Source organism: Cygnus olor, chromosome 1, assembly GCF_009769625.2.
Source record: "Cygnus olor isolate bCygOlo1 chromosome 1, bCygOlo1.pri.v2, whole genome shotgun sequence".
Classification (NCBI taxonomy): Eukaryota; Metazoa; Chordata; class Aves; order Anseriformes; family Anatidae; genus Cygnus; species Cygnus olor.
In genome coordinates this window covers 84513644-84530071 of record NC_049169.1, presented here as the reverse complement: position 1 = coordinate 84530071, position 16428 = coordinate 84513644, and the positions used below count along the sequence as shown (strand labels likewise).

General features: G+C 37.6%; 1 protein-coding gene across 5 annotated transcripts in view; it reads right to left on the bottom strand.

Moving 5' to 3' along the window:
* CADM2 (cell adhesion molecule 2) overlaps window positions 1–16428 on the bottom strand; it is a 667772-nt gene that overhangs the window by 373389 nt on the left and 277955 nt on the right. Inside the window, exon 1 of one of the 5 annotated variants that reach the window (XM_040566614.1) lies at window positions 9825–9846. The exons of the other annotated variants lie outside the window; for them this stretch is intronic. Within the exon in view, the coding sequence (XP_040422548.1) occupies window positions 9825–9831 (7 nt within the window). The 5' untranslated portion in view covers window positions 9832–9846. Of the gene's footprint in view, window positions 1–9824; window positions 9847–16428 lie in introns of those variants that run through there. 5 annotated transcript variants of the gene reach the window in all.

Sequence of the window (16428 nt, the reverse complement as noted above, 5' to 3'; positions counted from 1 at the left end):
TACTTGCAACTACTGGCGTGACTACAGAAATCTCCTCATTAGCTATGAAAGACAACTTGCAGCATCTTAATTCTGGCATTTCAATTTCATTAGTTGATTGTGTATGCTTGTTCCAGATTTAATATCAGCAATTGTCAATTGTCTGATAATAATGACTGTGTCAGTAATAGACAATTAATGAGGGCTACTTACTTGAGTAGCTGAGCCCAGTCATTTCCTAACTGTTTCTCTTCGAGTGGCTGGGAAAGTAGTTTGTTAAAGATATCTTTAACCTTTTTCTGAAGGTCATGTTTGTACGGTAATAAAACTTACTCAGCTCTTTGAAAGAATATACCAATCAGTTCAAATCAAAAGCTTTGGAAAGTACAAATTACATTCTCTCTCTTTCCAGCTTACTGGGAAAAACACTATGTGACAGTCTCAAGAAAAATGAAGCAGGGAAGTCTAACAGTCTGTATTTTCTTATCTTAATAGAATTTTACAACAGCAATGAATGCTTCAGAAATACTACTAAGGAGAAAAGCTAATTGACAGAAGATTATAATTGTATTTATATATTCAGCAAAATAAGTACAAGATAATTTATTTTTATATTCAAAACTATAACTCAGTGGGTAGAAGCAAAGACTGCAAAAATAATTTAAAATACTATTCCAATGAGAAATATTGTTTTATGAAATATTAACATATCAATATACTTCATAACAAGCATTGATACATTAAAACAGTGCATCTTCTCTCTATTTCTAAACAGAACGCATTTACTAAGCAATTTTCTGGGCATATGCACCTAGCTATATACATAAAGTTTTATAAAACAGGCAGATATGTCCTCAAATGTCTTATGAGCTAAATTGCCTATCTTTTCCACGATTCCATTGGCAATGTTCATACAACACATCTTTTCTAAAGTACTAATAAAAGTACACAAACACATATCCAAATGTAACCATTTGAGTATTTCCACTGACTTCAGTAAATCAAGTTGCTTGTATTAGGCTTAACTGATGAGTCTGATCACATTTTGTCTGAAGCATGGTAAAAGATGGACACGAAATAATGTGTTAGAGTAAATATCATAGTACGTCTAGAACTGCCTCAGAACCCAAGGAGTACTGAGTTCATTCTCTCAATGCTTTTTTACCATTCAGAAGTTTCTTAAGCAGTACTCCTTTGCATCTTTGTGTCAGAAGAATATAGTGAGCAAATGAAATTGCTCTATTTCTCCTGAGGCCACCAGTTATGTCATATATTATAAAGGGGTGATTATGTTGTGACTTTGTTATTGCCAGACTTTATATTAAAATTAAATATTATTTGACACATGCTTTCATAACTATTTGTTAAAACAAATTAAAGTAACAGACACTAAAATACAGGCAGTGGCAAGGCGGTGACTTCAGGTGCCAATTGTGACTACAGTTCTCTCTTTGGTACCTAGCACTGTAGTTTAAATTATTGATCTATATTGTTGATCTTTGAGATCAACTTCACTTTAGCTGTGAGCTAGCAAAGATGACTTGTGGCCAATTTGGATGACCAATTAATTCATGGGATACAGACGAACACGAAGTACATCTCCAGGAATTTTATATCTTCCTATCTGCTCTTTTATTCACTTAAGTCATGAGCAGACACTTGCCTTAAATGTAGCATAATCACTTAGCTAATACTGGAAATGGCTTATAGAAATATATAGAGGATCCATAAAGTGGGGGTGGGGGAGCTGGGGGGAAGTATATCTGTGTGTTGGGAATCAGAGAAATTACTATGCAAATTCAGAGAAATCAGAGAAATTATTATATGCAAATATAGAGGGCCAGCAAAGCACAGCACAATAATTTTACTACCAGACTAGAAATGCACAAAAGGCTAGGTTCTTTGTAAATACTTCTGACCAAGAAAAATAAATAAATAAAATAAACTACCACCATATGTTTTTGTCAGCCCACTTCAGCAGAAGAGCCAAATTCAGTAATGAGGTATTGGCACATAAGCACAAAATCCGAAGCTTATACTAAAATGTATCTGTTTCCTTCTACTAAACCTGAGAAACAATTAATAGGCCACATATCTGTAAAAAATAAAAGATCTGCAAACAGGAGGGAAACAAGCCATTGGGAATATCTTAGATTTTAATATCATATATAGTGATTGTTACAGTACTCAGAAATGTTACAGTATACCACAGCCCTGATATTGCAAAATTTCCTTTTCAACACATTTAATGAACTAAGTACAAAGTCTTACTGGGTGCTGACAAGAACGTATTTTCTGGGTTAGCAAGCACAACTCTGTTGCATAAACCTCACATTTGCACAGCTCACATATCCCGTTTTGAAGGAAGAAGGAATAGCTTTTTCAAGACTAACAAGTATTGCTGATGAATACGCTGTTGGTGGCATGATATATTTATTAAAAGTTCTCATCACATATATGTGTGCAAAACAATTAGTATTTTTATCCTCTGAAGCTATTGAACTTAACATCCACCATCGCAAAGGCTGATGCTTAACTTTGAACTAGCTTTAAATGCTTCCTTAAAAAAAGTCCTTCTCTTAATTTTTCTTTTTAAAGCTTCAGACACCTGAGAACTCCATTTTACTTATTAAGCTGCCCTTGGTGTGTCTTCTAAAACACGTAATCTGAAAAAAGATAAAAGAAATAAAATAGACATCTTAAGCTTTCATATATCAGTATGTAAGTAGGAAGGCAAGAAAGCATTAGGCCTTTCCATCTTTGTCAGTTACCATTAAAAGGTGCAAGCTTCAAATGAAAGCAAGAAAAAAAAGAGCATGCCCTACTTATCATGAAGTATATCACTTTAAAATGTGTATTGATAGTTAGAAAAAAAAACAACTCTGCAATAGTTTATTTAGTATGAATGAACATGCTAAGTGATTCAATTAGAAAAAAAGATCGAGTATTTCTATTCTCTAGACTTTCTTCTTATAGAACAGTCTTTCAGAAGTAGTATTCTTATTGAACTACATTTCAAGATCTGAAGGATCTTTATTCTCCTAATTGCAATTTGAGATAACAAAATGACCCACTGTGCCAGAAATTTCCCATTTCTCATCTGTAAAGATACTGTACTCCAGATGTTGTTTTATCCAATAGCATTCATTATTTTGGTCTATTGTCCCAACAGAGAAAATAGTGGTTTTCTTTATAAAAATGGAAGAGTAATGGTGGTTCCTGAATAAAAAAATATTATCCTTAAAGATTTTTCATTTTACTGAGAATGGCCAGTGGGAAAGGTGTGTCATCACCAACTCTTTTTTTATATTAACAATCAGGATGTAATTCAAACATTTTTCAGGAATAACATATAGTTGTTGGTGTGCTGATTAATGGCAATGGACTGACTCCCTGTTCTGATGCTTGATTTATCCTTCTGATTGCACTGAATTCCACAAGGGTCTCACTTTGCTTACTAAACTGAGAAGTGCTGTCCTTTCACAGCACAGAAAAGAAGATCACCATCTGTTTCTTTGCAAATACTTTATCTGAAGATATTGTTGTAAAAGCAGAAAAGAGTTCTGAGAATAAAATAGGAAAAATGTAATTTGAAGTTGTCACAATAAAAATAAATAGAAGATGGAGATGGATGGTGGTGGGTGGTCTGGCAGCCTGTCTGAAAACATATGGCTTGATCTAAAATCCACTGAAGTTAGGAGAGGTTTCTGTTTTCCTAAAGAGATTCCAGTTACAGACAAGGACCTATATAAGTCATTAACACTGCAGAAACAGTCATCTTGTTACCACTGCTTATGGATTTTTTTATTTTTTATTTTTTTATTTATGGGCATGGAAGTTTGTTATTTCAATATTGTGACATTTCCAAATACATTGTATGTTACCATAAACTCCAATTTATGGCAAAACAAACTGCTTCAAGCTGTGCTGGATATCGCAAATGGAAGCTGAAGGTGTCTAAGGAGTAAATGGATGCCAGCTTGTTAGCTGCAGGAAGAGGCTGCAGCAATGAACACTGTGAACCTGCATAACGAGGAGTTGGGTTTCAGGAAAGGCTGAGAGATTCAGGAGGCAGATGAGAAGAAAGAGCAGAAGCAAAGGTAATTTGTGGTTTTGAGACAGTCTGGACATATTATGGTACAACAGGAACTTATGGTAAGAAGCAGGGTTTATGGAGGCATTACAGGAGGATAACTAGAGGTGTTGGGTAATTAGGCAGCAGCCAGATGCCTTGCAAAGACATAGAGGTGGCCTGGCCAGCAGACAATAGGGACCTGTGAATAACTCCACCAGTACTGGATTGCCAGACCTCAGAACAAGAACTGTTTCACAGTCCTTTTAAGAGGAGAAAAAAAAAAAAAAAAGAAAAAAAAAGTTGTGCTAACTATTGACTAATTACTATACTAATGACTACTTTTAGTGTGATTGCTAAAATGCTAGAGTAATGTTTTCTCAATCAACTCTTCAAAAGGAGTCACTGCTTCTGTTTCTTTTTGCCCCCATAACACCACTTACTTTGTATCAGTATAAACACTTGTGTGTCTGCACACTGAATACAGGGAATTAATGCAGCTAAAAAAATAACACGTTATTCAATTCACAATCTTGTCACATAAATACTCATTCTCACTCAAGGCAAGCAATTATGCAGGAGTATAGGTGCCTGAGGCAGCAACCATTTTCCACAGGGCATGTATATATGGAAGTGAATAAATGTGTGTGCAATGACTCGAAGAAGAGCCAAAAGAACCTGAAGAGGCCACATCTCCTCCACTACCCAAAAAAAAAAAAAAAAAAAAAAACTAGCATAGACTGTGCCTTCTTCAGGATTAAAACACAAATGGCCACAGAGGTTCAGTGATTACCATTTCTATTCTGCATTATTTGTAACACAGGCTTGCAGAAAACAGATTGCAATTCATTTTCAAAATGAATGAACAAACAAAACAACTAATTGTGGTTTAAGAACCCATTTGCAATCACTTCCAGAGCAGACTCTCCAGTTTTTGTTCTATCCCTGTCTGTGAGTAATTTGCAGATCAAAAGTAAATGAGAACTTCCACTCAGCCAGAGCTTCCAGGTTTTTTAAGGTAAATTACATTTCCCCTTTAAAAAAGCGTCCTGCTAAATACATTGCAGTCATGATACTTTGGTTCAAATTTTTGTGTTCTTACAGGTCTGGCATTCTCTAGTATAAAAGGTATCAGTAATGTTTAGATACATGAGCCTCTTTCAGCACTCCACCATTAACATTTTACCATTTGTGCAGTTCTACTTGATAAGACTTGTGAATCTGGCATTTCAAACAGTAAAAAAATAAATAAATAAATAAATACATAAATAAAATAAAATGAGCCAACCAAAACTTCTTTCTTTGGCTGTTGCCTAGCTAAGTCACAGAAACACAGAAGATAACACACCAAGCTTATTATTTTCACCATTGGTGGAAATATGCTACCTCTCCTCTTGCTTCACTTTTCTGTTGTGAATGCTACCAAACAAGCAATGCCCAAACCATGTCAATAATAGGAGACAAAGAAACACTGGCACCATCATCTAGAACTCCACTCTTCCATTGATGTGGTTTTCCATTGAAAGATTGCATTAATGTTAAAATATTACAGGCAGTCAAAGGCAGCCTTAAGAAAAAGGAAGAAAACATTAAGTAGCTTAGAAAATAAATTAGGCCTTAATTCATATACATGTATTCTGCCCCCAGTTGAACTAAAAATATACTTGAGGTCTAAGTTGATGATTTCTTTAAGGGAAATGAATGTTATCTTTACCTTGTGGCCATTAACCACTCAGTCAGCTATGACTGGAACTCTCTTGAACTCCAGCTGCACATAGTGTCAACTCTAACACAAGTTCACATAATAGAAGTGCCCTCTTGTTCTACAAGAGCAGATACTGCTCAAAAGGTATATATATATTGAGACACTTCACTGTCCTTGCCACTTGTCACTGTCACTGAAAAGTATCACTGCATTTGGCATCAATACTCTGGTGAATTACGTCATCAAGCTCACATTTATAATTGACAGAAAAGTAAGGCAGAGAAATACAAACTACAACTCCTAAAGCTGGATTCCTGAATCCCCATTTTGTCAAGTACCCATCAGCAAACAGAATACCCACAGCTCTAGTTTGTTAAAATGCAACCTGATTTGCACTTCAGACTCTCCTTCCCTGCCCAAACCAACCCCAAGCCATTTAAAATTACCAGGTCTCTAGTTACAGTGACTAATTTCAGCTACTTAAATTTTGAAGTGCTGACCAAAGCATTTTTAACATTATAAGGAGGCAGCGTGCATTATTAAATTAGTAACATGACACAGTCCTCCTCAGAATGGAGGATATAGAAGAATTAGCAGCTACCTAATTAGAGCAGAGAAGGAAGATCAAGAGAGAGGTCCCAGAATAGCAAGTCTACACAGTGCTGAGGGAAATTATTTGTTCTGTTCTGGAAGCAGTCTGACCACATTAACATGCTGCTGTGTTGTGTCAATAAACCTTTTGAGGCTAGGTTGCCCTGGGTGTAACTGGGTAATAAGTGACTCAGCTCGGGTCGGGAATCAACAAGCCCCAAATCTTGCATTTCTGAACACTGTTCAGAACTACCTGACACTGGGTCTAGTAAAGCTTTTCTGTGATTAAATCTCGCTGTGCAGTTATGCTTATCTCCCAGACAGGATCCATTTACTGCTAAGCTTCTGTATTGGGTTTACGTGGCAAGGTTTTGGTAGCAGGGGACCATAGGTGTAGCTTCTGTGAGAAGAATCCAGAAGCTGTCTCATGTTAGATAAGGGGCCTGCCGCTGGCCAGAGCCAAGCCAATAAGCGATGTTGTCTGCACTTCTGTGAGAGCATATTTAAGAAAGGGAAAAAACAAACAAACAAACAAAACAAAACAAAACTGCTGTACAACAGCAGCTGGAAGAGTGAGGAGTGAGAAGCAGCCCTGCAGCCCCCAGGGTTGGTGCAGCAGGAGGGCAGGAGGTGCTCCAGGCAGAGAGCAGCAGTTCCCCTGCGGCCTGTGGAGAGGCCCCTGGTGGAGCAGGCTGTCCCCCTGCAGCCCATGGGTCCCACATGGAGCAGATCTCCACGCTGCAGCCCGTGGAGGAGCCCCCGGTGGAGCAGGTGGATGTGGCCTGGAGGAGGCTGCGGCCCATGGAGAGCCCCCGCAGGAGCAGGCCCCAGGCCGGAGCTGCAGCCCGTGGAGAGGAGCATTTTTTTTCAGAATTTCTCATTTGTATTAACATAGCCCTATATACAGATATAATGAAATCATAACAGACCCATAAGTAATTTCTTGGCATCGCTCATTACTCTTGATTGCAGTGCCATATGTGGCCAAATTCATGTGTTCCCTATCCTCTTTGCAGAGATCCAGGCTTCTCTTCTGAAAGAGGAGTCCCTCTTATCGCCTCTTTCCTGCATCCACCATTCTTCCCTCCCCAGATAGTGAGTCTGAAGCCACTGTCAAATAACCTGTCCATCAGTTTTATCAAAATGCTGGATGATACGTCAGCTCGTCACCAGCCCACTTGGCAAAGCTATTTTCTTGCTTGGCCAACTTAATATAGCCACTATACTACCCAAGTGGACCTATTCAAATGCCAAGGAGATTTTGTTATCTTTTTACTGGCCCTAACCATTGATTGCCTGTCATAAACAGTGTCCATGGAAATGGAGAATGCCAGTGGTAAGAGGTTAAGCCTTGGAGATCAGGTAAGAAGCAACACACAAATATATATGCACGCACAAAATAATCAGGTAAAACAGGCCATGGTATTTCATAAAGCTAATGCAGAAATCTCTTTTGATTATGAGGCTTTGGTTACACATAAAGATAAAAGTGACAAAAATCCAATACTGTTATTCTGCTAAAAGAAACTCAGAAGGCTTTGTGTGCCTTGGAATAAAGGATGACATAAAACTTCTACATAAAATCCTGGGATACTATAAAAAAGAGAGTTTTCAATTTCTGACCCTGCACACACTCAGTAAGTATGCCCCACTTGTTCAGCCTATAAATTTTCAAGGTTATTTGGAAAGTGAAGAACAAAAGATGTGCTTCTCATAAGAAAAAAACTCCTTCATATCAACAAGATAGGATTTTTTAATTATAATTTCATTTTTTGGGAACTTCTCCAGATATTATTACCCATGCAACTTAAAAAGTTAAATAGGTTAAGACATTATACTCTATCATATTTTAAAATACATTTAAAATTCAGTTTGATTAAAGTCCAACATGCAATATTTGGGGATATAACCATAACATCTCTTGCAGTATTGAAAGATGTTGCTAGATATGAGCTATGGAACCAATTAGAGCACCAGTTCAGTCTGAAGAAAAATGAGCCTCCATAAATAGAGTACTTGTATCATATAAAAGAAGAAGCAGGCATACCCATAATGCCAAACTAGAACATCAACACAGAAATGAAACAGGATTTTCAAGGAAATATGACACAGCCAAATGAAATACTTGCAAACATACTGTGCAGAGGATTTCACACTGAGCTCTGTATTTCAGCTATCCAACACAGGCATCCCAGTAACTAGTTTACAGATGAGACACTGCATAAAATACAACTGAACTATCTATTAGTATTAAATAAATAAATAAATCTATCTATCTCATTTTGTTTTTATTTCTTTCACCTCCCTAAGGGACTAAAACCACTCAAATAATTTACCTATACAGTCTTTCCACTTTCTCCTATGCTTTCAACCAAGAAGGGACAATAGAGAAGACAGACAGCAAGACTGAATCCACATACGTTTTAATTGCTTCTGAAAATCCAACAACGTGATATCACTACAGTGAACACAAGAAAAAATAAATACATAAAAATGGTGATCCAAGTCTACTCAGACTGACTTCTGTGCAAATGTCTGTTTTAGTGCACTTAGCAGTTAGCTCACTTTTTAGAGTTATGAAATGTTATGCTGCACCTTTTACTTTCATCAGTGGTAGCACTTCAGCATGCTACAAAGACAGAAGAAGCATTGATGTTCTAATCTCTCTTTTTTTTTTTTTTTTAACATTTTTAATCCTTTCCAGCTTCTTTTGAGGTACAGCTTCCTTCCAGCTCACAAAGAACACTAATGACATCAATAGGTTGCTCATGAGGGCTCTTGTAATGAAATCTTTGCACAAGAATTCCAGTGTTTTTTCAATAATTCTGTATTTTTCAGGAGACAAAACCAAACAAGCTTCATCCCTCTCCCCACCCCCACCCCCAACACACACCTTTTTGTTGTGGCTTTCTGAAACATTACAATGCAAAATCTCTTGCTTGTCTTTGTGTTGATCAGCGAGAATGAAAAAGGCTCGTACCAAGTTGGAAACAAGTTAAAATGCCCTTTCTGACTTGTTAATGAAATCCTTCTGATGTACAAAAGGCATTTATTCACCACCTTAATAGTCACACTGCAAGTAGATTTTATCTCGCTGGGGACTCATTTATTTGAATGAAAAACTAATCTCTTTTGTGGGATTCACAGAAAGGATTTGAATTTAAAAAATAAATAAAAGGAATTGTTTACCTGCACATAGATAATAATACCTCTGGAAATGCCATCTATGGATATTGACTACTGAATCATGAAGCATTACTCTGGCGCATTTAAAAGAGTTCATGCTATAAAAGTATAATGAGTTTACGCTCTAGACTAGCACATAAAAAAAAATGAAGACAAACATAAAATTAGATTCCAGCTACACTCAGAAAAATTAACAGAAAAATGTAGAAAATGTTCTTAGAGATGGGTTCTGAAAATGCACAGAAAAAGCTCCTGCTTGAAGCTTTACAAATTTCATTTGACAGGACTGACCTGACATAAGGTTGGCAAAGGATGCAACTGTAGCCTTAATGGAATGAGCTCGGACATCTGTCTCGGCTGTCAATCCTCCTAACACTAAGATTGATAGATGCAAGCTAATCGCCAATTAGAGGCAGCTCTTCCCGACACAGGCTGTGATTCGAGAAGCTGCATGAAGTAGCACAGGGGAGGCTGCAGCAACCACGCGGAAGGGAGAGGAAGGTTTCTGTTTGTTTGTTTCCAGACAGACCAAGAGATCTCCTTAAACCCAATTCTTTGAGCAAGGTGTCGCCGGCACAATAACGGAAGCGAGAGATCAACCCTGGCTCCACAGCTGCGTGACTGATGGCTGCCTCATCCTAAGACAGTTTCAGGCAAATACCCAGTGCAGTTTTACTTAGGCAGCACTTAGCATCCTGTTCCTTCTGGAATACAAAATACTTCAGCATCACATAAGGTGACTGTGTTCACTGTCTGCATTTCTTCCTTCCCCAATACAAAATACTTCAGCACCACATAAGGTGACTGCGTTCACTGTCTGCCTTTCCTCCTTCCCCAATACAAATCCATTATCCAGTACTTGTGTCTTTTCCGCATCCCTCTCGACAGACTACTCATGTTTAATTTTTTCTTTCTGTACTGTCCTTACTGTCTGCTAGTTAATGTTCTAATTTCTTCTATTAGTTTTCTACTATTCCCAGTTTTTGATACATAGCCCTTATGAACAACTTTTTTTTTTTTTCTTCCCAGTATAGCAACCGATTTTTCATTTCCACTGCCCCAGACTTTCAAACAGCTTGTCTCTCCTCTCTCCTTCCCCCTCTCCAGATTGTGGAATTATGGAATATGGTTTTTACAGTTTACAGTTATTGATATTTATTTTCAGTTTAAACACTGTATCACCAACCTCTGGGGACTCACATACAACACCATCATGGTAGAGTCCTTTAAAGATGTATACTTATTTCTGGGATGCAATAGCAGCAAAGTGAATTTATTCTCTCTTCTTTTCCCTCCAGTATTAAAAATTTGTTCTTCTCAAGGCACCTGCTAGTTTCTTTAAATACTGCTTTAACAAATCCATCTCTGCAAAGTACAACTAACTACTTTGATTTGGATTTGTGTGTCTATAGAGCAATATCAATAACAAACGTGGTGGCCAGCTGTAGCAAATGCTTGTTCTAATTCCGTGATCAGTTTGGGCTTCTCTCCCTCTTCTAGACCTTGTGTTGATGGGAAACTACAGTTGGAGGCAATACTTGAGGTTATAACAAAAATTGCCAGGCTTCAGAAACAATAACTGGCAGAATGAAACCTCCAGCATCCCATAGACAGGACCACCTCCTAATAACTCAGAGTTATTTTCTTCAGCAAACCGTAAATGGTTTCTGATATGATTTAGTACCCTGTACTAGACACTAATAGGTATACCACATTAAACTTTCCTCAATAAGCTTTGAAGATAATCTACTTCCAAGTTGCCCACAACTTGGAAATGCATAGCACCATATTCCATGTGTTGCCCTCTGCTCTCCCTGGTGTTTCTAAATACATTTCAACTCCTGTGTACTTTTCTTGTGTAAAGGCTGGTGCATTCTTCCACAGTGGGATACCTGCCCATGCAACTTCCCCAGTTTAAAAAAAGAAGACAGTGCATCTTGTCTTAGAAAATGCACTGTACTGTGCATTTGGTACTTTTGTGCATTTGCAAATGGTACTGTACTGACAGTATAGTCTCATTAACCATATTTAGAATAAAGAGACAGGCTTCCCAGCTGGATAATTAGGATGATATTCCACTTTGCCTATCAAAGCCTTGCCTTTCCAGTACCACATTTTGCTTGGATATTTCTGTACATCCACATAAGCATGCTCAAAGTAACAAAACTTTTTTCAAAATATATTTTTTAACCCATTTTTCACTGTTCATGTTAGTTCACGGAAAAGCCTCCTAATTCATTATACAGTGTTTAATAGAAAAACAGTACCTTTTTTTTTTTTTTTTTTTTGGACAGAGATGAGGGGAAAGTGGAACAAAAGAACTTTGGCTTGTATTTTTATATCTCCATGGGCAGAGAAGTTTTCTCCTACCTAAAAAGCCCCAGAAGTGACTTCCTGCTACTTACAGCTGCACCAAATAAATCCTCTCTCTGGCACATAACTATTTTGCCATGGAAGTTGACAGTGCTGTTGTTTCCTGGGTATGGAACTGCCAGAGGTACCAGGAGCATCAAAGGTTAAATAACTTCTGTAACAGTAATGACCAAGGCATTACATTTGCATGAATATTTGATTCCAGATGTACTTAGTTTCAGTCTTAATTGTCAAAAACACTTCACTAAGAACATACAAACAAAACAAAACAACAACAACAACAAAACAATCTGGTCTCCTCATTTATGTAACATCTTCAGCTCAAGATTTAGGACAAGTTAAATCCATGAGGAAGCTATTTTAGTGGCCTATTCTGTCAGTTCACTTTACCATGTTGTAAGATATAGGACTAAGCACAATGGTGGCATCATCCATTCTCCCTCCCCGCCTTTTTATTTACCCTAATTTTCACAGCTTTCTCATGATCATGAAAAGTACAAGAAAATTGTACCTCCACAACCATTTAACTTTCTCACCCATGTTTTTTAGCTGATCCAGAAAAATCTCTGCAGTCCAACCTCAGGCTTTCAAAATATACTTACATTAAAGTGCAGGAACAATCAGGGTTAAAATCTGAAGTGTGGAGGATAATTTGCTTTTTACATAAAATTCTGTTAATGGTGCTATTGAAAGTGCCCCTCAGTATTCCCCAGAAGCTCCTAAACCATTCAGTGAATCCTGCAGTGTTACAGACTCCACGTGCTCTGGCCCAACGACTGACTACTCCATGTGGATCTTTTATCTAGAAAAGCTATATAGCCATGAAACACAGCAGTGGCTGGCACATCACATTTAAAAAATAAAATATATGGTTTATTTTTAATTAGTTCTTTCTTCTATTTCTGAAGAAAAATGACATTTTTTTCTGGCAGCTTTACTTTGCCAGGACATGTAGGGATGAAAGATTCATAATGATACTGCTGAAATAACTAAGAGATTGAAACCCAGTAAAAACAAGCTGGACGATTAATAACATTTGGAAAAAAAAAAAAAAAAGTAAATTGAGAGCTGTGTACTACAGCCATTAGAAAAGAAAGGAACAAATCATTATGTGACAGGTGTAGTGTTCTTTCCCCCAGAGAAGCAGAAATGCACACCTAATGGTTGTGCCTTTAGGCAAAAAGTCTTAACTCATCAAGTTACAAATCCATTTTCCAGCCTTACATGCTAGAGGCCACACAGCCCAAGAGCATTAATCCATAGATACTTCAGACAAATGACTGTTTTCACACACCCTTTTATAACTTGGCAGTACAGTTGACAATGCTATAATTAAATACATTTTAATAGCATAAATGAACTTATTTTTCTGTCACTGGGAGAATTTCAACTTTGCCAAGGTCTAATTATTTAAGATATATTAATTATTCTGGTGTTTTGTATAGTGTGTTTAAAAAGATGCTTAAATTTTAAAACTGAATACTGCCACTGTTGAAAATAACATAGTCAAATCTTTCCCATGAAAGAATTATTGTACACAATGTGATTTTAATATAAATGAAGCACTGAATTTTACCAAGTTGAATGAGTCACAACAAATGCTTTCAGTAAGATGGTTCACCTTTGGACTTGCGTCATCGAGGTGCATTGCAGGTCTTAAAAGCAGTGCAAGGAAGACAAGGTCAACCTCTCCCACCCTCTCCCTAAGCACATATATCTACTGAAGTAAATGGCATATGGGAGATGCTTCATGTGGAACAATGTTGAAGGGAAGAGTGGAAAAAACACAGCTCTAGAATATTTTTACCATTTTGTGAGTGTGAATGTTGTGTCTAAGAAAATCTGCTCTTGCATTAATTCAATGACAGGCAGTAGAGGGAAGAGTCTCCAGGAATATTGAACTTCTCACTGTTACCTTTATGCTCATTTATGTCCAAGTGGTACAAAAGTATACCAACTTTTTCTTTTCGATCTAGGATACAAAGTGAAATTAATGCAACAAAGAAACACACAATGCCATAAATTATTCTCTCATTTCTAATGTTCTTCTAAAGTAAAGCAGGCACAGAAAAAGATATTCCCAGGTTATCCAAGTATTGCATAATTCCAATGGAAATACTTCTGAGCATTGTTATAAAGTGCATGCAGATGCAACCTGTCCCATTTGCCTAAAACTGCCTACAGCATATTACATACATGCAATCAAGCTTTGAAAAAGCATGGCACTGATTGTCCTCTTTTCAGAAAGAGACTTACTTACCATCTCAGGATGTAAGCATGAGGAATCAATTCATAGCCAATCCATTACATTTCAATTTTTATTTTTTTCAAGCTTTCAAGTTGTAAATGAAAGTATAGAACATTATTTATGCCTCTATGCACACACACAGATTTTTCAGGTGTTTATCATTCCTGGTTAAGAGGTTGAAAAATGAAAGGTAGACTTTGCATGAGTTATTAATTAACTTCAGAGCAGAAGTCAAAAGTACAGCTATGAGCTCTGGCCTGACCACTTAGATTATTTATTTATTTATATTGTTAAGGATCTTTGGAAGCTCTGAAAAACACACAGTACATTAGGTAAAAGCCATTAACACCAGAAATCAAATTTTACTGGAGGATGCAGTTTGTTACCTTGTAATAGCTATTATTCAGAAGCCTAAATACCAGTCTAAGTGCTTACTTTGCAACTCTTGGGATCCACGTATTGTTATGTATTTTTCAAGTAGTGTTTTTGAACAAAAAAATAATATGTTCTCTGGAAAATGATGTAATGAGTACTTCCTATAAAATGCAAATTGCCTACTGCAACACTATTATTGTGGGGATGAATAATCAGAATTACATAAAGCACCAGGAAATAAAAGAACAGTAAGCTTTTCCCAATTTTCTTTACTGGCATTGCAAAAAAGAAAAAAAAAAAAAAAAAAAGAGAGAGAGAGAGAGGAAGGGGCAGGGAACGGGACTGGAAAAAATTGAAGTTACTACTTTTTTTCTGAGACATTTTATCTAGTAGGTAGTACATAAGAATTAAAAAGTTGTGATAGTTACTTTAAAATGACATTAACATGCTGATGATCAAATTAAAATAGAGATCAAAATGCTAGATCCTATACAGGCCTATTACAGGTGAACCTGCTTCATTTTAGCTAGAGCTTAAGGACTTACTGGTTATACAACAAAAATCCACTTAGTTATTCAGATAAGAGTCTCTGTTGCTGAGTGAGAAGGAAAAAAGGGTCCTAGGGTCTGGATCCTGCTTTTGAATGCTGTTATTCAAAAACACCTTAATGCAAAATGCATAAACATTCGCTGAATCAGGACTGGAAATCAGGATTCCTGTCACTCCCAGAAGAACCTAATTCACAGCAGGTCACAAAAGCAGGCTCTGCCTTGCTCTCTTTTCTTTCTCTCACCCCATAAACTGGTTATCCTTGCTGCAGTCATCCATGCCCAGCAGCAGGGACTAGAAAGGCCCAACCCCAGCCTAGCTTGGCTATCCAACTTGCAACCTGAGGTCAGGCTACTCATTTAATCCGCAACTTGCTTGCAAATACTCACGTTCTGAAATACTTAATGCAGAAACATCAGACCACCCTCTGAAGTGAGAGGCGGGATTTGAAGGGAAGGAGGAGGCTGAGGAGGAACAGAGCTGCAGCCTGCCACTGAGCAGTATACATAGCAGACTACCAGTGATTTTGTAGCAGCATCTCGGTATGACGACTCTTTCACCTCTTTGCTAGCTTTCCTCCCTAATTCCCTTGTCTCCCCCTCCCAGGGCAGCTTTCTCTTACCCTCTGCATTGTTATGCCCATTCTGAGCTTATGCCATTGACTGTTCAGCTGCTGCCTCCAGCAGCAATGGCATGAAACCCAAGCCAGCTCCTCCAACAGATCTGAGTCTGGGAGCTCTCTGTGGATGCCCCCAAGCAAATTAAACTGTGCCCTAGTCCCCCTCAGAAAGGGTTACCAACACTTCTCCTGCCTTGCAAGAAAGATCCAGTCCTTCTACTTGAGCACATTACCAAGGTAGCCGAGCCAAACAGCAGCCTTTGACCATTAACTGCAAGTCTTCCAGTTGACACTTAAGGCAGGAAGGAAGCTAAACAACAGAAACTTCTTCGTTTTCTATTTTTCCTCTTCCCCTCGCTTCTTTTCACGTTCTCTTCCACACATGGGAATTTCAGTGTTCTCCACCAATGGTGAATGGTATTTTCCTGCTCAGCATGTTGCTTGCTGCCTTCAATTTGACTCTATTGTCCAAATCCCCTGTTTAATATATAGGGATCTCCAAGGATCCGTATGTGGCAAAATCCAAATATCTCAGAATTTTAGATCCAATAATTTTCTAACCCTAGGCACAGATTTTTAGGCTAGAAATCTACTATTTTCTGATTTAAATATGCCAATGCAGAATAAGAATAAGTAAAAAGTGAGACCAGTCATCAAAATAATCTCATGCTGGCCTGAGACCCTTCTCATCACCCCTTCCAAAGACTTCCCTTGTACTTTATTTAGAGGCC